The sequence below is a fragment of the Rutilus rutilus genome (assembly GCF_951802725.1).
Source record: "Rutilus rutilus genome assembly, chromosome: 25".
NCBI classification, from domain to species: Eukaryota; Metazoa; Chordata; class Actinopteri; order Cypriniformes; family Leuciscidae; genus Rutilus; species Rutilus rutilus.
The window spans coordinates 4421827-4446776 of NC_140229.1; the positions used below are offsets into that span (position 1 = coordinate 4421827).

The 24950-nt window shown below is 38.3% G+C and overlaps 2 protein-coding genes across 5 annotated transcripts in view; both read right to left on the bottom strand.

Annotated features, from left to right (window-relative positions):
- Positions 1 to 24950, bottom strand: part of pitpnm2 (phosphatidylinositol transfer protein, membrane-associated 2) — a 65363-nt gene that overhangs the window by 32696 nt on the left and 7717 nt on the right. For all 4 annotated transcript variants that reach the window (XM_084400129.1, XM_084400127.1, XM_084400128.1 and 1 more), the window contains exon 2: positions 11490 to 11683. In XM_084400129.1, coding sequence (XP_084256255.1) covers positions 11490 to 11567 — 78 coding nt within the window. In that variant the 5' untranslated portion in view covers positions 11568 to 11683. The remainder of the gene's footprint in view (positions 1 to 11489; positions 11684 to 24950) is intronic.
- LOC311284882 (E3 SUMO-protein ligase ZBED1-like) lies at positions 6406 to 11119 on the bottom strand. Its single transcript, XM_084400135.1, has 2 exons — positions 9292 to 11119; positions 6406 to 8354 (listed from the first exon to the last, which is right to left on the bottom strand). Exons 1-2 carry the CDS (start codon positions 9511 to 9513, stop codon positions 6675 to 6677), a joined length of 1902 nt encoding a protein of 633 aa, XP_084256261.1. The 5' UTR covers positions 9514 to 11119; the 3' UTR covers positions 6406 to 6674.

Genomic DNA, 24950 nt, shown 5'->3' on the forward strand with positions numbered 1-24950 from the left:
AGGAATCTATCAAGACCAGATTAATTAAAATAGGCAAAATTAATCAAAAGTTATTAGTATGTTTTGAAATTTCATTATAAATTTTGACCAGAAAAGTGGTGCTGTTGTGAAACTTTTGGCATGGTCCCGATGACACATATTGAGCTTTGTAAGGATACGCTAATGCGTGTGTAAATTACAGCATTTTACTACAAAATTCTAAATAGCCTACACCCAAAATGGGCAATATGGGAAAATTGGGTATAATTTGACTCTGTATGCTGCACTGAATCAAAAGAGAGAGCATTTTTACGATTTTTGGGCAAACTGTTAAGAATTTATCAGTAAAAATCTCCTGACCAGTAGGTGGCACTGTGTTGAAACCCTGCATGTAGCCTCAGGTCATGCTTGTGATGACATGTACCAAGGTTCGCCTCAATATGCTAAAGCGTTGCAGAGATACAGCCTCATATTCATTAGGTGTGCTCTTTGTCGAATTCGTTCACATGTCATTTGAGACCGGCTGGGTTTATCAAAAAGCTTTTAATAACTTTTTGCCAGCATGGTCTGAAGATGATCTGAGTCAATTTTGATGAATTTTGTTTCTAGCTCTTACGGTTCATAAGTTATTAGCATAAACGTAAGTGCAACTTTGGACAGTTGGTGGCGCTAGAGGGATGGAGTTAGATACACCAAAATTGCTGTGGTTTATGTTCGGACTGTTCTCTATCTGTGTGCCAAATTTCATAACAAAATTTCTTCATTTTCAAATGTTAAAGGTGCAGTATGTAAGAATGACAACTAGTGGTCGAAATAGGTATTGCAGTCCAATTCAAAATATTAGCGATCACCCGCCCGTTTCTCCCGCCACCTGCTCCTCAGACTGGACGGCGCTCACACAGGTTGCCAGTTTGAGCACACGCAACAGGAATGAGCGCAATGAACAATTAAAATTGGCAATTGGCAACGTGCAGTATCACAGACCAAAACGATAACAAACATTCCAGCCTGGAAACTCACATTTCAAAGTAAAATAACTGGAAGAATAACTGTAGAAGTGTTTTTCAGAGAAACAAGCACATGAACTTAGCATGTTTCTTCAATATATGCAAACATATTATGGTATCTTTATGCTTTAGTAGAGTGAAAAAGTTACATACAGCGCCTTTAAACCATCAAACTTATTTTAACAGAAAACCGCAAGTGAAGTTTGTGAAGAAGGTTGCTAAATTGTTAAATTGACCCAAACTCAGAAGACATGCAGAGGTGGGGTTGATGTGGAGCAGCATTTACTCTGAACCGAGCCGCTGGAAACACCAGCGAATAATGAGAAGCTCACGCGTAAGGACACAACGCTTTACTACGATATATGCAACGCAAATTTAATCAAATTGCAGTCTTTCCAATTAGATAATCGCACTAATCCATATCAGGATTTTTGTTTTATTTTGATTAATCGTGCAGCCATACTTATTAATAAATGATAATGAACTGCTTATGTTCAACAAGCACAGTTGAATTTAGCATTGTTTTTTCCCCTCTAATCACGACCCTATCAGGACAGACTTGCGACCTGATTTTGGGTCACGACTCACCAGTTGAGAACCAGTTTTTCAGTGCAATGGGTTTAACCTCGCTGCGGTTTCCTTCACTTTTGTCGAGTTTGCACTCTATCAGATGTATGAGATGAACTCACAATAGTGAAGCAAACCACACCAGAAGAGACGATGACCTTTCATGTGCAATTCAATTACGATATTCATCATTTGACGAATCAGTGATGTCTGTACAGGATGAGTAACACAACTAAGTTTAATACTTACAATTCCTTGATGCTTAAACTTGTGCATGAATAAACTACATTAATACTCTGGTACTGAAACACACTAAACCTCTCATATTCAGATTCTGAACATGATTGATCACATTATGTTTCTGGTTAGACACTGACAGCTGATAGAAGCTCTAATAATCACTTTTAAATGACCTAGTTTGAAAGAATTAGTCTCTCAAATGCTTGAAATATTATAATAATAATAATTTAGTGGGGATTCATTTCTTTTACAAAGGTAGTACTGATGGTACAAAAGGTACTTTTATGCTGAGAAAGCAGTTCACTCATAGTTTATGACGAAAATAAAGCAAACTGAATACATTACAAAGGCCAATAACTGCTGAGAGGTCATAATGACGACGATAAAATGGACGGTTGGCACCAAGAGCTGTGTTGCAACTACCGTAACTGATAGAAAGCATAAAACTGGAGTTCAGTTTTCCCTGGCAGGATTCCTGTGCACTCTAGCTAATTATATATTTCACATGGATGACTTTAATTCAAATGAAAAAATGACTAGGCCCTAAAAGGAGCATCCACAGAGATTTCCAGCTCTCCAGTTGAAATTTACCACCTGGGATTTGCCCCTCAAAACATTCCGATTTCTTTCCGAAGCCGCGCTCAGCTCTACCCTTAATTTAGCATCTCCGTGGACGAGCGAGAAGCAAACGCTGCCCTATATGGACACGGACTGCCAACATCATGTGAGAGGTTTAACCTCATCGCGATGCACCTTTGCTGCCCATCTGCGGAGAGCAGAAATCACGGGAGTGAAGTTGCCCTGGCAACAGGCCTGCATCATCGTGACCTCTCCCTCTCGCACCGCAAACAAATGACTGCAGTGAGCGCCACGCTCCGGCTGATGTCACAGGTCTCCATGGCAACCGCAGCTCAGCTGTGACGCTGCAGAGGAGGGAGTCTGACCGGAGGGGAGAGAAAGAGAAAACAGGAGCGCGAGAGATACAGCGGGAAGAGTGATGCTGCTGTGACGGAAGCTTTGGAAAGACAAATTCCTGCTGGTGTGTAGAACAAAACTGACAATATTCTTGACAATCTCAATATAATTATGAGCTTGCATTGAAATGGCTTAAAAGGGTGATTTTATACATTTCAACCAAAACCAAGCCCCCGTTGCCAAAAGGATGGTTACACTTTAGTTTAGGGTCCAATTCTCACTCTTAACTAGTTGCTTATTCGCATGCATATTACTAGGATACTGTTTATTAGTACTTATTAAGCACATATTAATGCATTATTCTGCATCTCTAAATCCACCCAATACCTAAACATAGCATCTACCTTACTAACTATTAATAAGCAGTAAATAGAAGTTTATTGAGGCAAAAGTCGTAGTAAATAGAATTTTTTTAGTAAGTAATTTTAATTTATAAAGCACATTTACACACAGCGCAAAACTGACCAAAGTGCTGTACAATGAATAACTAAAAAGACAAGTAAAAAAAAAAAAAAAAAAAAAAAAACATATAGAATCAATAATCATAATTATATAAAACATGAATAAAAAGAAAACCTTAAATATATCAGGGCACACAACACAGAAATACAGAAAACAAACAGGAGTGCCAGGTTAGGGAACAAGGAAGGCCATGGAATAAAAATAGTTCGTTAACAGTGAGAATTGGACCCTAATCTAAAGTGTAATAAAAAAAATGCATTTTTAAAAAAGAGGCAAAATATGTTTTCCAACAGTTTTTTATTAAATGAAACAAGAAAAAAATAGTATTCAATAGTTTTTATTTATATGTACAAATACACCAATATATGGTAATATATAAACATATATAATGTATATTCTACATATATTTTTGCTAAAACAATTTATATAAATAGAAACATTAAATCTACATATATTTTATATACATTACTTCAAATCACTGTAATATCCATGATGTGGCTTAATTTGATTGCAATCTAAATCCATAACACACTGGTGTGACTCAACTCGGATGACACCAGGACCGGGTGATAAAACGCTAACGATAATTACTGCGATATCATTTTCCTTGATAAAACGATAACAAGAGTTCGATAAATGCTTGATGCAATGTGTATGCGGCAAAAGCGGAACGAAACAGCACTACTCGTTTGAACCGTGCGGCGCGAGCTTACGAGAGCGGATGCGTTTCCTCACTGAACGGTCTCGATCATGTGACCACTAAACATCGCTGTGAGATCGGTGAAAAGTGCTTGAATTCAGTGAAGTTTAACATTTAAGGCAGCGCTGACAAACAGGAGAAACACTGTGCGCAACGATGCGGTCAGAAGGCTTTTCAATCTACAAATCACCATCATTTACCATGGATTTACTGTAGTAACACTAACTGTGCCATGGTATTGTGGCAGAAATGTGGGATATTCATAATCGAATTTTAGTATATTATTAATGTGGACATGTATTAAAGGAGTAATGGAATATAGTTACAGTATTTTTTGTGATTAAGCTATAGCATTTTTTTATACTAAATGTATTTAGGCTACAAATACAAATACATTTTACATTGGCAGTGAGGTGCTATACGTGTAGTTTTACCTGCGGTCATCATGATGAAGACCAATGGTTAATTTTAATAAAACTCAAAACAGTCAGAATATTAAAATTTGATCGTGATAAATTTTTTTGGCCATATCGCCCAGCCCTAGATGACACACACTGGCTTATGAAGTGAATAACTCATCTTTGCTGCATCTCACACACCCAAAACCACCTCACACTTTCCACAGCGGAACTAGTTTTGTTTATATTTCCACCAGCGTTGAACATCTGTTCACGGTTTCTGACCAGAGTTCTGCCGGGTAACATGAGGCTTTCTCGCTGTAATCGGAAGCATGGGCACACACACACACAGGTTTAATACTACACCAGCGGGGTCACTCTGACAGTGTACGAGCATGCCGAACCGTGTGTGTGCCCACCGCACACTCATTAGGGGAACTCTGCGACGGCATGTCAACAGATGGAGCTTATAAAAAGCAGGACTCGGAAAGTACGCCTAAACCGATCCAAATAAACATGTGAAACTAACTTTAACAAGGAAGAGGACACAAATGTTCTCTTTAGATGCAGATTTAACGTGCTAATTGGCTTAAAACTTCGAATCTCTTTGCCAAACCTAAACGATGCAACCATCAGTCATATGGGCGCCGCTACTTCACACTTTCGATGACTCACGCTTTTAGAAATCTGCTAATTAGACACTCGTTCCCCTGAGGACTTCAAGTCTTATGCGAGTCAACATCGCTTAGGCTCGATTCTGATGTCCGCTGACTTTAACAGCACAAGTGCTTAAATTTAGCATGCCTGCTGCAATTGGATAGTAACGTCCTGGCTGTCTATAGGGGCCGTTTGCTTAATACCTCACTGACAACAACACTGAGCGGCAGCTGCATTGACAGACTGCTAATTAACCTTATAAGACCATTCAGAGAAAGCAGAGCAATGTGGGTGGAAGCTCAGTTAGATCTGTGGCCGTAACCTCACAGTGAGCTTGAAGAACAATCGGAGCACGCTGGAGACGTGCTAGTTCTCTATATTTCACCCAAGCGTTTCACTAGACACAGCTCTGATGAACGCTTTGTGTAAACCAGCAACTTTGTGGACCACAAATCAACTCACGTTTGACGTTAACATGTTGATAAACCATTGCCACGATAGTCTAAAGGTATAAAAACTGCATAGCATTCACATGTATTGGGTAAAACACCCTATTTTAAATACAGTGTAAAACTGTACAATTTGGGGGAAATCTCTAATTGCTCTTTTTCTGACAAAAATTGCAATCTTAACAAAAGTTTTAGATTTTCTGTGCTTGTCTGTAGGGCCAAACATTTTGTGGTTATATTTCAATGTGACTATAAATTTAAAACACTGTGAAATACTGTAAAATAAAATTATTATTATGTATTGTTATAATTACTAAATGAAAATATTGAACAAAAGTCATATTGCAATATTTGACTGTAAAATAAAAAAAATAGTCTTTAAGAAAAATAATATAGTATACTGTAAACTTACAATACTAATAATTATGGTTATCTTAATTTATTTATTTATAAGGGAAACCTTTAAAGAAAACAACCAATTATTAATAATTACGGTTTTACTTTGATTAATCACACAGTCCTATTACATTGAACTATTGAAAAGCACACTTACTCAACATTACTTTCGAATTGTTTGCCATCTTTGTTTTGTTTGTTGTTTTAGCTGGGCCCAGTGCATTCTGGGCAACTATGCCATGGTTCAGACCACAGTAAGTTCACAACATTTGCCCTTCTAGAAACATTTCCAACATCTACATTAGCACATCGCAGTGGTGTGTATTGATTCTTGGCATCAGCGTTTTTCCACGGTGGTTTCGGCATCAGCACGATGCGTAAGGTGCTTCCTGCCTCGCCAGCACCCACAACCCGTGTGACTAGGGTTGTAACGGTATGAGATTTTCACGGTATGATAATCGTCTCAGAAAATATCACGGTTTCACGGTTTCACGGTATACGATATTAAACTATCATTATTATTATAATCATCAGCGACAATGACCCTTAAATGAATGAAAACAGATATGTTTTTTGGTTGAACATGGTTTATTGTAACAAACTTTTTTTTATGAAAATAAGAAAACTTTATGGAAGTATGAATCTACCTTTTGGAAGAAAAAGAAAAATAAAGCTACACATCTCCCATTTGAACAAAATAAGGAATAAGTTATTTCTCTTTATATTAGACAACAATAAACCAAACTGTCCTTCCTCTTTAATATGGGAGAGAAAAATGTGCAGGGTCATGTTTGTTAATATTTTCCTGAGATTATCATAGCAGCATGCATTTCTCTGCTTTTTTTCAGGTCAGGTTATGATGAAGAAATGTAAGCATGTTGAGATTTTCAGGGCTCATTCTTGACCGCTGAGGTGAGAGAATGTGTCCGCTTGTACTAAACATTCTCTCCGAAGGTACACTCGTGGCAGGGACACAAAGATACTTTCTGGCCACATTTGCCAGAAGAGGCATTTCATCAGCATGCATTTTCCACCATGCCAGTGGGTCAGTGTCCGCGCTGATGCTTGGAAGAGACTTGTACATCGTCATTTCAGACAGCACCTTATCACTGACATTCTCATTTCCTGAGGTTGGCTTGTTCTGCCTAGATGAAGTGATTCGCTGTAGCAAACCAGATAGACTTTTTTCTTTCTTTTTAGTGGTGGTGGTGGTGGTGGTGGTAGTACTGCTGCTTCCCGCTTCTGCCCAATTTTCTCCTCTTTCTGCTTGAGTATGTTCTCTATCCAAAGGATCTGCTTTTGCAAGATTCACAGCTTCTTCCACACATGCCTCAACTGTGTCATCCAGGTTTTTACAGAAGCTTCCCTTAAATCGGGCATCCACAAAGCTGGAGATTTGTAGCACTCGTTCCACCTGCTCTGTGTATCTCCCTTGCAAGTCTTCTCTCATTACTTGCTTCATCTGTCTGATTAGTAGATTGTCTTCAGCTTGCTCAGAGAGGATTTCGCTGCAAATGTGCTCCAGTACCGGTGTGAGTGAGGACAGTGTGACCCGTTTCTCCGATGCCAGGGCATCAGTGAGGTCATAGAGTGGTTGAAGGAGCTGATTGACATTCTCAAGAGTGGCAATGTCATTATCTTTTGGCATGAAATGCCATGTACTTCTGTCACTAGCCAGGACTGCACAGACAGCCTGTTGTTGCTCCAGGAACCTGGAGATCATCTCATAAGTTGATCCCCACCTTGTTACCACATCATGGATGAGGGCATGCTCAGGGAGTTCCAGGTCTGCCTGTTTTTTTTTAAATTCTCTTTTCCTTTTCCAACTCCGAGAAAATCCTTGAATCAAGTGTCTGCATGCCCTTACTGCAGATTCAACCCTTTGGATCTTCAAGGCTTTGCTAATGGCCAGATTTAAGTTGTGACCAAAACAAGTGAGCCAAACACAAGGGAACTCTGCAAAGGCCTTCTTCATATTGCTTGCATTGTCTGTGGTAATTCCGCACAGACTTTCTTTTGAAATCTTCCATTCCTGGAGCATATTATCAAACATCTCGGAGATGTTTTCTGAGGTGTGGTCTTCAGGAAAAAAATGAGACTCCAAACAGTGGCACTTAAGCTGCCAATCTGAGGTGAGGTAGTGGACTGTAAAACTTATGAATGGCTCCCCACCTCCACTACTGCTGGTCCACAGGTCTGTGGTGGCTGAAATCCACACAGCTTCCTTCAGCTGTTCTTCAACACTGGCCCTTACCTCTTTGTACATGCGAGGGATTTCATTGGTGGAAAAGTATGTTTTTGATGGTACCTTGTACATTGGGACTGCCTTCTTCATCAGGTGGAGAAAGCCAGGTTTTTCCACTACTCTAAAGGGCATCATGTCTTTAGCAATGAAATAAGCTACAGCATGATTCAATTCTTTCGCTTGTTTGGATGTAGGATCTAACTTGATTCCTTTTGCAAGTGACTGTGTGACAGTTGGTTGAGCTGGATCAGGAAGCGTCTTTGCAGAGGTAGTTTGACCCTAAAGAATGAACAGAATTATGAACATGATTAGCATGTAAACAATTAGCATGTAACTACATATAAACACATCATGAACCAACAACATGGATTTAAATAGGAAATTTAAATAACTTGGATGGGGCAAACTAATTCAAAAATTTTAAATACTGAAACATGCCTAATAAATTGTATTAAAAAAAAACATTTTTAATTTTTAATTTATTAATTATTATTTAAGAACAATAGAGTCTTTATGAAATGTATTTTATTTCCTCAGAAATTCTGGGTTGTCTGATATAACTGGACTGGATTCTGTGATTGAATACAAAATGTATTATTGAAAATCAGATAAAATGTAACAACTTTTGTTTGTCTACACAAGAGAGGTTTACTAAATTAAAACATGGACAAAAAACTATACTATAGTAATATATTTCAGTCATTATTTCTTCAGGCTTAACCAAACTTTTTTTGACAGGTACTGAACACCTATAAGTTTCAGTCAGTGTATTTGATGATTATTCTTTTAAAAAATATAATAAAATGCTCATTAAGTGTTCTCTGTCTGGATATGTTCTCGTCTTCACATACATATTGAGTCAGACAACAGACGCTTTAAAAACCATGAGCATCATGCGTACTTGAGTGTGTACTAGATCTACTAGACGAAACGGCGCTGCCGTTCATTCATACAGAGACACGCTGAATATAGAATTAAGGGGGTCGCACACCAGTCTTTTTGCGCTTTTTGTAGGCTATATTCACAGAGACGCACATCGAGATTTGATTTACTGCACAGCTATATTTTGATTTATTCATTCATCTATCAAATCGCACATTTTACGTGGCATCTGTATTGTAACGCAAAAAGACTGGTGTGCGTCTTTTTGACAGACCGGGATTCCCTCTGCATGACAGAAATAATATGGCCTTAAGTTATAAAAGTTATGAATTACCTTTATCTTCACGGAGGGATGGTGTTCCCGAATATGGGAGAACATGTTCGACGTGTTCCCTCCTTTTGCAGCCACTCTTCGTCCACATATCTTGCAAACTGGATATCCATCTTCAAGGACAACACCACGATCGTTTTTCGGATATCCAAAATATTCCCATACTGCAGATTTTAATTTTTTTTTCGGTGGGAGATAGAGATTTGCAGCCTCTGTCTCGGACATTTTCAGCGCTGTACAGGTATGGGTGGAGTCTAGCAGTCAAGCTGAAAGAAGTTACATGCGGCAGCGCGGGTGAATTCTGGTTTCATTTTTTTTTTTTTTTTTTTTTTTTTTTAAACCGCGGATAAGCAAATGTGCACGATATGATAATCGTACATGTCAATATCGCAATAAACCGCCATACCGGTATACCGTTACAACCCTACGTGTGACATCCTCTCTCAGGGGATCACGGGCCAGATTTAGTCAAATGTTTAGAGCTTGTGAAACTGTTGTTGTCAAAAATAGACTTGAGGTACGAGACGTGAAGCACCATCTTTGTTCTGTAAAAATGGCATGTGTGCATCATATCTGAATGATTCAAACATGCATGTTTAGTTTCAGTGCGTTTGACCCAGAGAGTAGAGCGCGTTTCAAAAAGGAAACACCAAGCAAGCCAGCTGTGAGTCACATCTTTTTGAACGTTACGCACTTCACAGAAACAACAGAAGTGCGTGACGTGCTTAAAAGGAAAACCCAAAAAGAAAAGAAAAAAATTCTGCCATTTTTGTCGTTCCAAACCCACAGGCTGTTCTTTTTTTTTCCGTTGAACACAAAAGAAGACTCACACAGCTCTTTTCCACACGATGGTTCATAGTGACCATGTCTGTCAAGCTTCAAATAGGCTAAAAATAAAAAAAAGCACATTAAAAAAATAATCAGAGTGACTCAAAATAAGTCCTCTGAAATTGTACGATGATTTCCTGTGAGGAACAGACTAGAGCTGAATCTTGACACAAATTTCATAATTTTTGGATATATATCAGATACAATACATGGCAAAAACTAATGCTGTAATAAACCATTCATATAGAGTCCATACGAGTTTCATCTGGTAAGTACGTTTTATTAATAACAAAATTATAATACCAACTTTATCATTACATAATAATGTTTCTACACCAATTAGCTTTTTGAAATCTAATATAAATTAAAATGGTGGCTGTCAAACAAATGTATGGATTTATTCAAACATACATTAAATGTTGAAGAACGGGTTGAGTATAATGATAATGAATATGCAATAATATACACGCAAATATTGAGCAAAACGCTCCTCTCTAGAATCATTTTTTCAGGCCAACTAATCGAGTTTATGGAGACGGAACGGCTTTTCTGAGGTAAAAATAACATTACGTGACGTCACATGGTTTACAAGCTGTTTCTTTGACATCTTTCCACGGTTGAAAAACTGATTGAGCAATTACATGAGACAAGACACGGATTTCGCTAAGTTGTACTGCATCTTTTCCTGATGTTCACTCATGTTTATTTCATGCTATAACTTGTAGTAAAGAGGAAGTGAGGTTTTAACAGCGATCTGTTGCGCCACATTAAAGATAGTTTGAATTTCGCAATAAAATGGACAGAATTTGAACGACTTTGTTTCACATTAAAAGTTACGAAGCTTATTGGGATTTATTGGATGGGAGGCACGATACGAAGTTCTGTTCATTTATCAACTGAAAACAGCAAGACTAAAAATAATAATTTGGGGTTCGATAACGGTTCATAAAAATGAGGATGACTAAAATTGCGAAATCTATATATTTTTTTACCCAGCCCTAGAGCAGACCAATTTTAGCGTAGATCTCAAAATATGGCGCAGATTAGACGTCGTTGGTTCTTGTGTGTCTCACAGTCAAACGTTATTGACGTCAAGCCTTATATGATGTGAGATTTTTGATGTTGGATATTCTTGGTAGATAATTTAAAATGTTGCTTAACTTATTTGCATCATACTGTAAATTATGCATCATATTTTGTTATTATATTACGAATTGGAATGTAGCACATAAGTTGTACAAACTATTTTTATGGAGTTTTTTAATCCGTTTTGGAGCTTGTCAGACGTGGTCATTATGAACATCATTGTGAAGCCGAGTAAATAACGGCAGAATTTTCTACTGCTTTAATGCAAGATAAAACCATGAGCAAACCTGAATCATGTAGAGTTGAGCGATGCGGTACTCCTCGACGCTCATGGGCATGGGGATGCGGTACTCTTTGATCAGCATGATGGGCGTGGAGCGGGGCTGGCGCTGGAAACGCTCCGCTGGGTCAGGGGCAAATCCACCAGGACGGCCCTTAGCTCGAGTGCATCAGAAAGAAGGAGCCGAGCTCATTCTCAGACCTGGGGAGAAAACACAGGCAAAATCAGACTTGATAATCATCTACGGATGTCCAGGGGATTGCTTTTGAGATTGCGTTTTTAACTTCAGTGTTGCTTAATATGGTTCTCCAGAGAAAATATCAAAACATAAAGCAATCTTCACCATAAACCGCAAGATTTGCTTAAATGCTTAAAACAAAAAAGAAACTTGATTCTCTGAAAACTAGTCTTAATATCTTATGCAAGTTTGCTTTTTGAGTAAAATTATGTTGTATGAAGGATGTTGAGATATATTTACAGGAAAACAAGACAAAAATATTAAATGAAAAATACAGCATTTAGTTTCATTTTGAAGAAGCAGTGACACTGAGTTCTGTTCAATTTAGCTCTCGCTCTCTCTCTATATTTATTTATATTATTTAAAAACAGTGGTAAAGCATCATTAAAATTAAAATGCATATTAAAAACGGTGTATTTCTCTGTTTACAAAGTAGCATATTCCATATTACTTCCTAATCACTCACAAAACCCCAAACCAGCAGATGTTCTGTATAATCACAGGCATTATGTATTCAGACATAGTGATCTGAAAAACATGCAGCGCAACCAACTCGCCATTAATAAATACAGCGTTACTGTACGGCAGAAGCTCCTGCAATGGAATCCAACTGTCTGCGAATGACATCTATGCAAGCGATTTCCAGAAACAAAACACAAGGGGCCTCGTTTTGACCCTCGGCTGCCGTAAGAAACGTAAATCCACCTGCTGATGACACCGAGGTCCGGCAGACACCGTAACTCTCCTGCGGATCCACAGGGTGTGTCACATGACACAGGCCGCTTAGTGTAAGACGGATTATCCACGGACAACTTACCCAACTCTTCCCTGAGAGGTAAAGCAGACAGTTGTGTGTGTGTGTGTGTGTGTGTGTGAGCAGAAAAGTGAGCTGGTGTAAACACAAACACCATAAGCAATCAGCAACCATCGACTAAGCGACCATCTCAGGGCTCCCAAGAGGGGCCATGTTAGGTGCAACAGCTGTCAGAGCTAAAAATGGCATCCATGACGAAAAATATCGTGCTATTTGGTCTATAAATAGCTTGCATGGCTCGGTTACGTCACACACACTTGCAGTAAAAAAGGATTGCGCTGTGATTGCGCTGTCTTGCCCCTGGTGAAAAGGAAGCATTCAACACAATTACAATAGATTGGCTGGACCCTCGACGAGACTAAAAATAGTAACAATAATCAAAGGCTCACAAAAGGAAAGGTTAGAGACCAAACTACTGTTTATCACCACCGCCTCATTCCAGGATACCCTAAAGCTAAGGTATTATTGTAGGAAATTATAAGACATAGCTCACCAAAAATTTTAAATAGTCATTGTTTACTCATCCTGATATTGTTTTTAATTCAAAAAAACAAAAAACACTATAAATAATTTACCATTTTTTTATTTAAAATGTAAATGCTAAAAGTACACTACTGTTCAAAAGTCTGGGCTTAGTCTTTTTTTTTTTAAAGAACTGAATTATTTTATTCAGCCATTAAATGAATGAAAATGACAGTAAAGGCATTTATAATATTACAAAAGGTTTCTATTTCAAATGAAAGCTGTTCTTTTGAGCCGTCTATTCATCAAAGAAATGTGAAGCAACACAACTAACTAATAAATGACATTTTCAGGTCACTGCATGCATTCACTGAATGGAAAAGAACAGCTGAGATATTCTGCAAAACTTCTCCTTTTGTGCTACAAATAAGAAAAAAAAAAAAAATCAAGTGCCGGTTTGGAACGACACCGAATCTAAATTAAGGATATAAAATAGTTCAGTGTTTTAGAAAGGACATCCCAAGTAAAAACAAAACCATGACAAAAAAATGATTTTGACATATAAATATCCGAATATCTGTGGTTTCGTCATTCTTCCACAGGACAGGCGATAAAAGGTCACAGCTGGAAGTGATTGTCGAGACTAAAAACAAGTCTGTAATGGTCACCGCTGGTGAGTCACAGCTGCCAGCACTGGTGCATTCTGGTCCTGAACTAGACATTGCAGCTACTCTGGGCTTGTGGCTAGACCTGAAATATCAGTCAAATGCACTAAGATAACCATCATGAAGGCCTAAGACAGGTTCTGCTGCATGCCAGAGGCAGATGCCACAATACAACACCGACAAAGCCTGCGAGACATCTACCTATACTTCGAAGAACATTACGGATGACATTTTCACTCCCACTGAAACCAGCTAGTCTGGATGCCACACCACCGACACCCGGATCCCCAATAGTGGCTTTTTAAAACACCGTGGGATTCATTTGTGTCAGATGTGTCGCGCAAAACACTGACATATGTGACTATGGAGAGGGATTTTCAGCGCATTATCATCCTATTTCTCACCAGCTGGTTAAAACGATACCGTAACACATTCGAGTATGTGCTGTCATCGATCTGTAACAACAACAAAAAAGACATGCACACTGCAGTTCGCATCAGATGCAATTTTCCATAATTATGTTTAGAGGGTTTCTTAAAAATTCCTCCCGTTGGCGAGTGTCTACAGTGCCTATAAGAGGACAGTTCCCTACTGAGACCGCTTTCCCAGGACCGATGTGTCCAAACAAACGGACACCACAATCCGATATCTTTTTTTAAGCACATCTCGGAAGCTAAAAGCAAAATACAGTAGTGTGCGAGCGACTAAAAAGGGGGCGATAACATTTAATGGCACGTTAATTATCATACGGCATTAGATGAGAAATGAAAAAGGTAATCGCTTGTTTGTGTCAAGTGTCCACATGGTAATATGTCACATTTTCAACAGGCTCTTGACTCCTACTAGTAGAGAACCCGTTTTTATCTAAATATAGACATACGAGGAAACGCTGTCTGAGCTAACAGTAATTGTAATGCACACACACTTAAAAATGTTGACATCATTGAGTGTAAGATCCCCCCCCTCCACCCCCCCTGAACCTCCATCTTAATACGCCAAGGCGTGCATCAGTTAAGTTGCGAGGTGAGGTGAGGCTGTCAGGGTCTTAAGAACGGCAAAAATCACAGCAGAGACATCTCACAGATGAATTTGCATGTGAAAAAAATACTGTGGGATTGATGAGCATTCCTTTAGAGACTCGGATCTAAAAACAGGAAAACAAAACATGCAGATTGAACTGAGCGCTCAGAACTCTCCGTTCCTCTCAAGAAACACCTGTTTATCAGTAGCGTCGCGAACCAGGCACTGAGATTCAAGACGTCCGTCCAAGCTTAGACGGTTTACCTGTTAGACGCCGCTTATCATGCTGTCTATCCAACTGATCCGATCAATGGACAGAAAGCAGCCGGTCCAAATCCCATTCCCAAACAGAAGCATTCTAGCATCCTGCCACCATTGTTGTGCTTTATTATCCTCTGGTCTGAATGAAGATGCCATCAAACACTGCCAGTTAAAATCATCGGGGAAACGTGAAAAAAAAATGTCTCTTTTTTTATCTCCTTCTCACTTGCAACCTTTTTTCTCTGCCGTTTCGCCTGTATCCACCTCTTGTGGGGCTATAAAGCTCTGTTGCCATGGAAATGCAAAAGGCTGTAATGGGATTGGCTGGAGTTGGTGTGATGAAAGCGGCTCAGGGACGGCCCACTAACTGCTGTGCTCATGAGAGGCTCCGCCCCCTCCTGTTTGCATTCACTCTTCCAGACTGACTGATAGCTATTAGATTCAGTCAGTGGAGAGAGCAACATCTGCAGCTTAATATGAGCGCAGGTCTGTCAATAAGCATTACGCAGCATCAATGGAATAAAAGAGAATTAATGGGGAAAAAATGGACAGGGAGGAGTCATTGAAACGGACATAATGACACCAACCTCATAAACTGACTCAAGCCTTTGAACACTCATGCAATTCCCACACTGATTTTGGAGGGAAATCTACCGGAATTCTGTGGAACAAATTTAAACAAGTTGAGGCAAAATATTTAAAACATCTATTGTATTTCCCGCACTAATTTTGGAGGGAAATCTTCAAAATTGTCAAAATAAATGTAAACACGGTGAGGTTAACATTTAAAACGCTACACTCTCATTAGTGGCTGAAAGCATAATTAAATTAGCCAAAATATTTAATAAACAAACACACAAGGGAAAGGGGAATGCGTTGATGTTTACCAATGAGGGCTGATTCTGCAGGCATTCATTCTGACCTGCTAATAACTTACATATTTCAATACTTTGAATCAATTATTATTTACACATGCAATGCAACATAGACTTTGGCATCATTCCAATTTACAAACTAGCCATCCTAAATAGTATGCAATGCATGCTTGCTTTTTGAGCTAATAATACTCACAATTAGTGGACAGATGGGTTTTTAAAGGCAAATATCAATATCTAGACAGGAGGGACAATTTGTGTGAATTTTAAGTTAATATCAATTTTTTTAAATAATTCATTAATAATTTAGGCTATATCAGCATTTTATCGGCCATCCTGCACTCTAAATATCAGCATGAGCCACTGAAAAACCTATTGGGTCGACCACTACCCACAATCCCTACAGAAGTGGAATTTGTGCCGGATCTCTTTCCAAAAAAACAAAAAACAAAAAAAAACAAGGAATTTGAGCTGAAGCTGCCACTGCTGTCCTGTCTTACAACACTTAGCATGTACTTTCCAATCACATGTAAGGTACATTCTTCTAGTGTGCAGTAAAAGAATGTGAACTGTGATGCAAACAAAGAAAAAAAATTTTTACATCATAATTTATCTCTAGATCTCTAAATGCAAAGGATATCTGGACCGAAACCATCTGTCTAGCGTGCTCTCGAGAACATTGTGTTCTAATGTTTAACCCAACTACAGGCATTAATGGCCACTTTGTTTTACTTTAAAGAGACAGAGTGACCTTCAACTTGCAAATATACAGTCTCTCAGCTTGAGCTCTTTTCATTCTGTTATTAATCTTCCAAAACTTTTAAATTATTTGATTATTTGCATGAACCAATATTTCCCCTCAAACATCTGAGAGAACATGTTCTTGTGTAACCAATGCAAAGGTTGCACTGGAAAAAACTTGCGTAATAAAATCTGGTACCATAATTCACATTAATAAAATCTATCAATGATGAATATTGGCTCACTAAAGCAACGCTGCGGTTCCCAGAAACACATCGACCTCTGAGATTAATTCACTTTAACAGTGCTAATGTGAGGTCGGCCCGTAGATTAGATATGCGTGACATTTCATATGGTGCTGCCTTAAGCTGTGCAGGGAAGCTGAGAGCTCTTTATTGATTTCTTTAAGGTTGGCGTCCACCGCGATTGGGCATATCTCGAAGCCGTGTACAATTACGACAACGCATCAAGTTAGAAAGTCAGCGCAGCAGTTCCAGACATCTGATTTCATGTGGAATGCCTACAGGAGGGAAACTGAAAACTATTATGATAACAAGATGATGACGAAGCTAATTTCATCTGGAATTAAATTATTAAACACTAATTATTTCAATAATTACTTGGTAACTCTTGAAATAATGGTTACTTAATAATGTAATAATGAGAGCCACATCATATTGTTTTAACGGATTCATATTTAACTTTAAAATGGATCATATTAAATATTTTCTTTAATATTGACACTACCGTTCAAAAGTTTGAGGTCAGTACGATTTGTTACATTGTTACAATTTTTTTTTTTTCAAAAAAACTTATTTTGAAGTTTCTATTCAAGGAATCCTGATTTTTTTATTTTTTAAATGTATCAGTTTCCACAAAAATATCAAGCGTTTTCAACATTGGTGGTGATGATCAGAAATGTTTCTGGAGCATCAAATCAGCATATTAGAATGATTTCTGAAGGATCATGTGACACTGAAGACTGGAGTAATGATGCGGAAAGTTCTTTTAAATTGTAATAATTAATTTTTCATAATATTACCGTTTTTACTGTATTTTTGATCAAATAAATGCAGCCTTGGTGAGCATTAGAGACTTCTTTCAAAAGCGATAAAGAAAAATCGTACTTATGAACGATAGTGTCAAATTTTAATTAGTAACATGAATCAAGAAATGTCACTTTTAACACACTTCGAACCTCACTATGTGATGTTCAAAAACAGGAATCATGTTGGGGGGACTGTGTGTATGTTTGACATTTCACATTCTTCTAGACGACCTGAGGAAGGAACACCAACGCCACTCATCCGTTATCCCGCCATCAGCGGGTTTCTGTTAACCGACCCGTCTATCTAGCAAACAGCAATTTGTTAAATTTAATTGATCTGAAGTCCTCCGGCGTCTCAACGCTGCCGACGTTACGCAGACACAGGAGCCTGACACTTGCTGGCTCTGAACGCACATGACCCACGTCACTGGTCCAGCGTAGCTACTGAACACGGCAAAATAAAACAGGATTTTTTAATGCAACGGTAAATCCATGAGCACACAACGGAGACAAAGCACTTCCTTCTGTTTCCTTTGCTTTGGACACATTGTGTAACAGGACAAAGACCAAGGGAGTGTTTTGAATATTACAACTGTTGGCTATTGTGATTAATAGTCTTGTACATCTCGAAAGCGAAGTTTCAAAAGAGGTCATTTGATACGGGTATCACTGTCATAAGAATTAACACCATTATCTCATTTGTAGGTGTCAAAGTTTAGATCTAATTCTTTAAAATGAAACAATTAGCAGCATCTGCTAATATTTTTTACAAACCTCTAACCTTCAGTAACTTCATGTGTCTTGTTGAGAAGAAATGTGCTTGCTAAGTGATCAGAAAGTCCTGTTGGACGAACATTTTTTTTTATTTTATATATGGGTCAATGACGTGACGGGTCATTTTTTTGTCCAAAGGCCTTAATAATAATAATAAAAAAACAAATATATAACATCCAAAGTATGTAAGGTAGTACAACTTGATCTCTTTTACTGAATCCAAAAGGTTTTAATTATATTTTAAAGGTATTTTAAAGATTTTGAAGTGTCAAAAGGTCATTCGGTAAAACCGATATAGTAAATATTTAAATGGAATAATATTGTTTTTAATAATTAAAGGAACTACAATAATACAAATATAAAGCAGATAAGGCTCTTTTTTTTACATTTCCCCTTTTCTCCTTTCCCTGTGCAGTGTTTTACTTGAATATGTTGGAGTGTTTAGAGTAGTCCAATAAATGATTACATTTATGAGATCAGTGATAATTTTATTTCATATTTCTTCTGTGGCACACACAATATACTATCTCAACATCAATGTCAAATCAGTTTTTAACTTTCAAATCAGTGGTTAAACCGAATGACTTTTTTGGTGACAAATTTTTTCCATCTTGTAAAAAAAATGACAAAAAACAGTGTTAATTGATTCGTCAATGACCCATATATATATCTTGTAAATGGAAGTCTAAAGAACAAAAACTGGAGGGAAACCACTAGGGATGAGCACGAGTACTCGAGGACTTGGACGTGACTGCGACGATTGATCATGAAAATGAAATAAAGTGATTTGAAAGCATGCAGTGATGGCCTAGAATCACTTTAATCATGAAAATACGTGCAAGATGTGCAGCTGCCATATAGCCTATATTACATTATAATGAGAACACTATTCAGTTTCAGCCCAAATGCAAAGCCCAACATTACTGACTATGATTGGGTTATTTGAGACAGTCATATTCCCTTTTAGATTTTTTTCTTTTCCAAAAACATTGATGATATTATTAATAATCCAGTAGTGCATTTTTTTTTATTTTCACAAAAATTTCATGGCCCCCAAAATATTTTGTTGTATGAATATCTTAACACGCAGAGAAAGAAAGAAAGAACAGAAAAAAGAAAAGGAAAAAAAAGTGTAATGCATTGGTTTTTTATCAACACTTGAATGTGGGTAAGTTCCATAAAAAAGCAACATTTTGAACAAATAGCTGAAAAAATCGTGTTTTTGTCAAAGACTAAATCGATGGGATTCAGAACGATGATCATAACACAGATGGAGTAGATCGAGTCCATCAACACCCGAAAGCTTCACAGTCCTACAGCTCGTCCTGGGTCAGCAACATTAGGCAGTTTTGATTTATATGCACGATTAATCGTATCGCAATCGCGATGTCAAGCCTACGCGATTCTATGACCAAAATGCTGCGATTTTATATTAAATAAACAAATTGGCGCTGTTAACGCAATTAACGCAGCATCTGTTAATTTTTGGCATCCTTTGGCTAGTGTTACATGACCCCGCTCTTATTCATGCAAATGCTTTTAAACCATTCATGTGCGATAAGACAAAATGAACGCGCTGCCTGTGAATGTCCTCCTGACACACACACACACACACACACACACACACACACACACACACACGACCCACAGATAGACGCGCGCCAGTATCAAGTTCTCTTTCGCGGTAGAACGAACAACACACATGTATGCCAAAATGAACGCGCTGCCTGTGAATGTCCTGACTGTGACACACAGAAAGACTCGCGCTAATATCGTGCAGAACAGCATGCCAGAATACAGCTCTCTTTCGAGCTTGAGCGAATAACACACACAATTATGCCAAAATGTCTTTTTGTCGAGTATCTTCATAACATTAGAGTAGTCTTATGACGAACGTGAAGAGTTGTGACTCGTGAGAGAATGAGATCCGCGTCTCTGACAGCAGCGGCTGGTCTTAAAGGGACAGTACACAGTAGCCACTAATTATATCTGTCGCTAAAGTTAATCAAAGAACAAAGGGAACAGAGAAAAACACTCACTGCTCTTGACTAAAGAACTTTTTTCTTTAGGCAGATAATCACTAATCTGTGTGTGCATTTATTTTCCTTGAGAACCAAGCAAGTTGACTCATGAAACCATTTGTTTATTATATCGCAATCGCAATATTGACCTCTATTATCGCAATATGACATTTTCCCCAAATCGTGCAGCCCTAATTGTGTTATTTTACATGTGTGTAAGCAATGCTTCTATCGCTTGTTTCTGCTGCTTCTTCACCCGTGTTTTGATCCAGAGATTCAGTAATCTTTCAGAGGATGTGTAATAGCGCCCCCTACCATATAACAGTGAAAACATGGATTGCTGGCAAATTCTGTCGATGGCGGGGAAAGAGTTAAAATCTTTTCTCGTCATGGCTTGGAAACAGGGCTCCAGACTGCGACCAAATGGTCGCATTTTGCGACCAAAATTTGAGAGTGTGCGACTAAATTTTACATCCAGTCGCACATGTGCGACCAGTAAATTTCATCTCGTTCATAGTGGGCGACAACCGACGTCGCGTCTGCGATGCTTTGTTTACGACATCACGACAAGAAGACTAGCATGTTTAATTTTTTAACGGTCCTCCATGAAGGGTTCCGAGTGAATGAGTGTGTGTGTGCGCGCGAGAGTGTGTGTGTGTGTGTGTGTGTGTGTGTGTGTGTGTGTGTGTGTGTGTGTGTGTGTGTGTGTGTGTGTGTGTGTGTGTGTGTGTGTGTGTGTGTGTGTGTGTGTGTGTGTGTGCGCCCGCGCGCGAGTGAGTGAGCGAGCGAGCGAGCGAGAGAGAGAGAGTGAGAGAGTGTGTGCGCGAGTGAGTGAGTGAGTGAGTGTGTGCGTGCGTGCGTGCGTTAGTCTATGTGCGTGTATGTGAGTGAGTGCGTGTGTACATGTGCGAGTGAATATGTGTGTGAGACGGCTCGAGATGACTGGTTGTAAAGCAATGTGTAGTCTGACAATGTTTCTTGTCCAGGACATGACAAGATTTTTAGGAGTCGAAATCGTGTAATCTGATACATTGATTATAGTAACAGACAAAAAAATTGCCTATTCTGAACCAGGCATAACTATAACTATGGTATACTGTGGTTATGAAAGTAGCCTACACATCTTTTTACAGCACTTCAAAACTATATCCTATTAAAATGTTTTTTTTTTAATGTGTCGACCAAAACATTTTTGTTCATCCTTTAAAGATTGTCTCTATTTATAAAACTGAAAGTTTCAAGAAGTAGGAAAACTCACACTTATTTTTTTTTTAAAAGAAGACTAAATTACCATTGTAAACAGCTGCTGAGGGTGCTTATTGGCTATTTTCACTCCCTAATATCTATTTTGTCACTCATTTTGCTTTTGAAATAATATTAAGACATTATGAAGGATAATAATTAAATTTAACTTTATCTATACACCTCAAATTTATCTCAGTGCTTTGTCATCCCACAGTGCTACCAAATACTTTCTGTAGAACTTAGAGCCGCGGCCCTCAGATGTTAGTCTGGAGCCCTGTGATCTTAAAATAAAATTGCACCATAATTTCTGTACGCTTAATCTATTTATTATCAAAGCATTTGTCTGTAATAGTTATTTAGGGGGAAAATGTGAAGGTGTGCCCCTAAATTTTCTGCTTGCGCTCCTAAAATTTTAAGTCAGGGGCTACAGCGCTCCTAATAAAAAAAGTTAGTCTGGAGCCCTGGGAAACCAAGCGGGAATGTCTGGGAATCACTTGAAATACTAGATGAAAATACAGTTCAGGAGCAAGATGTGCAGCGCCAATCTACCATATTCATAACATTATAAACTAGGGCTGCACGATATTGAAGAAAAATGCGATATACGATAACTCATTAAATAATGCGACATTCGATATGCGATGCGATAATGCTTAAAGTGTGTGAAATAAACTTAATTATCTTTAAAATATATTTAAAATTAAAAGTTTCATTGTTTTTGTGACAAGAAAACATCCCAACAGCTTCTGAAAGTGAACAGCAATGTTTTACTGTAGCATAAGAAGTGTTATATTAACATCAGTGTAAACCACGGGGTTTAGGGGTTCAGGTTATCCTACATTAGGTTTATTTAACAACAGAAACTGAATAATCAAATGTAAAAATAAAACACTGCTTAGTTTTCACTGTATGAATTAAATATATACTGATTCTTATTAAAGCTACAAAAGTGAGCAGTGAGGGATTTTCTCTTTGTCTTTTGTTCATGACCCCAGTTATTGCAAGCTGTTGCGATATGCATATTGCGATTTACACATTTGCGATATTTCGATATATTGTGCAGCCCTATTATAAACAGAACAAAATAAACTTGCATTGCCTACATAACATTATAATGAAAACACTATAGAATGCTGTCGATTCTTAGTGCTTTAGTTGCGCGTGCCGCTAGACGTAACGCAGTTGTCCACGTCTGTCGCCATGGTTACTATGGCAGTACGAGCGGAAACCAGGGATAACGCGGATATCACGTCATTGACAGGCGACAAGTGGGACAGGGCGACAGGGACGAGCCATTATTTAAAATTGGAATTTCTCTGAAATTAAAAATCTTTGGGAACTTTTGGGATATTGCAGGAAATATATCACTGTGCAAGTGATTTTTGGATGTTTTTTTTACAAAAATCTTACATATTGTAGCTTTAAAATCCCCCCAAAAAAGAAAAAGTATGATTTTGTATGTAAAGTGCAATACTTTTGCAGGGATACTGTGCATCGCTGCCAAAACAGATTAATCCATTCCAAAGTGTTTCCTTCATACTAATCGCACACAAGGGCGACGTGCTTTGCTTCCAACGAAGCTTTTTTGAAAACACCATAAAATTCTTATCAGAACATCCGAAGTCTCTTCTGCTTCAGATAAAATTAGAGGCAAATAAGTCGGAGACAACGCGCCGCTACACGAGACACATGAATAAATGGAGGAAGAGGGAAGCGCAAACAAACCCTTGACGTGAGGGGCGGATGATGAGAAAAGGCAGTTTATTTATAGAGCGGGCCAGCTGATAGTGGCTCGCCTCCGTGCTCACTCGTTTCTTTAAATTATTGTAATAAATCACTCACCTCACGGGGATTTGAGCTCAGATAATCGTCAGCCACTCATCTCATGCGGAGCTTCTACTCTGAGCTATTAAAAAGCCTTTTTAGGGTCCGGTCGCTGGAAAAATGAAACCTATTGAGAAAACGGCTTCCGTCGGGAGTCTGAGATGGTGCGTCGCTGGTGTTGGCGGAGCACATTAGGGGGCTCGGGGTGTAATGCATGAGTTTCATAAGGTGGATAGCTGATGTGACTGCTGATATGCTGTTGGGTAATGGGGAGGAACAAATAACGTGGCTAGGAGGGAAAATGCAAAAGCACTGTGACATACAAATGCAACCAAACACATATGAACTAAAGAAAATCTCCCAAACTCAAGTCAGGCACTAATAGGGATTAATATATGCAAATATGACACCTGTATGCTGAGGAACATATCATTTTAAACCTACGCTAATGCTAAGCTCAAAATTGAATGGCAATCTTTCCTCAGCCCCTTCATTCTCCTCCTGCATTGCTTTGCGTTGCAAATACCTGCTGTGATAACAAATGCAAATGTAAAAACCTCACAATAAAATGCAAATCGCTTAGCAAGTGAGCTACAAGGCTGTTTCGACAGAATGATGAAGAGGCTGATGGCGTAAGCGACCCGTGTGTGGTGGAGGGAAAATTCCACTGGCCCTGGTACCCTATCAGATACGAACTCGGAGAGGAACTTTGCCGAAACGCAGCCAAAAACCTCACCACAGACACTAGCAGCAATGTAGCTAATCGAAGTCAGAATCACCAGCTAGCGTTTCTGGCTTCAATTAGCTGGTAATGATGAAAACCATAAATGGAAATATTGCAGTTCTGATGCAACGTGCCAGTTTCGACATTAAGCTGCGTGTAAATATTCAAAAGGCAGAGCAAATATGAAAAATCAGTTTGTAGAACAGAAGGACTTGGGCTGGCATTGATTTTTATGTGAAATTAGCATAACCTGAGGCTTGAGAAATCGACCGCACTGTTGAATGCTGCATCAGGTGTTTGATTTTGAGTATCATTTTACAGCCAGGAGATTAAACACAAACCTCATACGAAAACAAAATAGACTAATCTACAAACTCATGCACATACAATAAGTTTAAAACAACTATTGTGATTGTGGATCACAATTTGTTGACAGATTTTGTGTAAGAGAGACAAAAATGCCACCTGAGGACTATTTTCAGCTTTTTGGCAATATTAAATATGTATATCAATATTTATATTTATGTATCATTGAATTTGAATTTCGTATAGGGATCGTAGGTGATCCGTAATTTAGTAATTACTAGTCATTAGTAATTAGATGCTACAGAAACATTTTAATACATGAAAAATGTCAAACAGGGACTTTTTTTAGATATGACAAAAACTTTTTTGGGAAATCAATAATTTGAAATGAATAGTTTACAATGATTCATGGAAAATTGTTTAAATAAAAGAAATTCTAAAAACATTTGT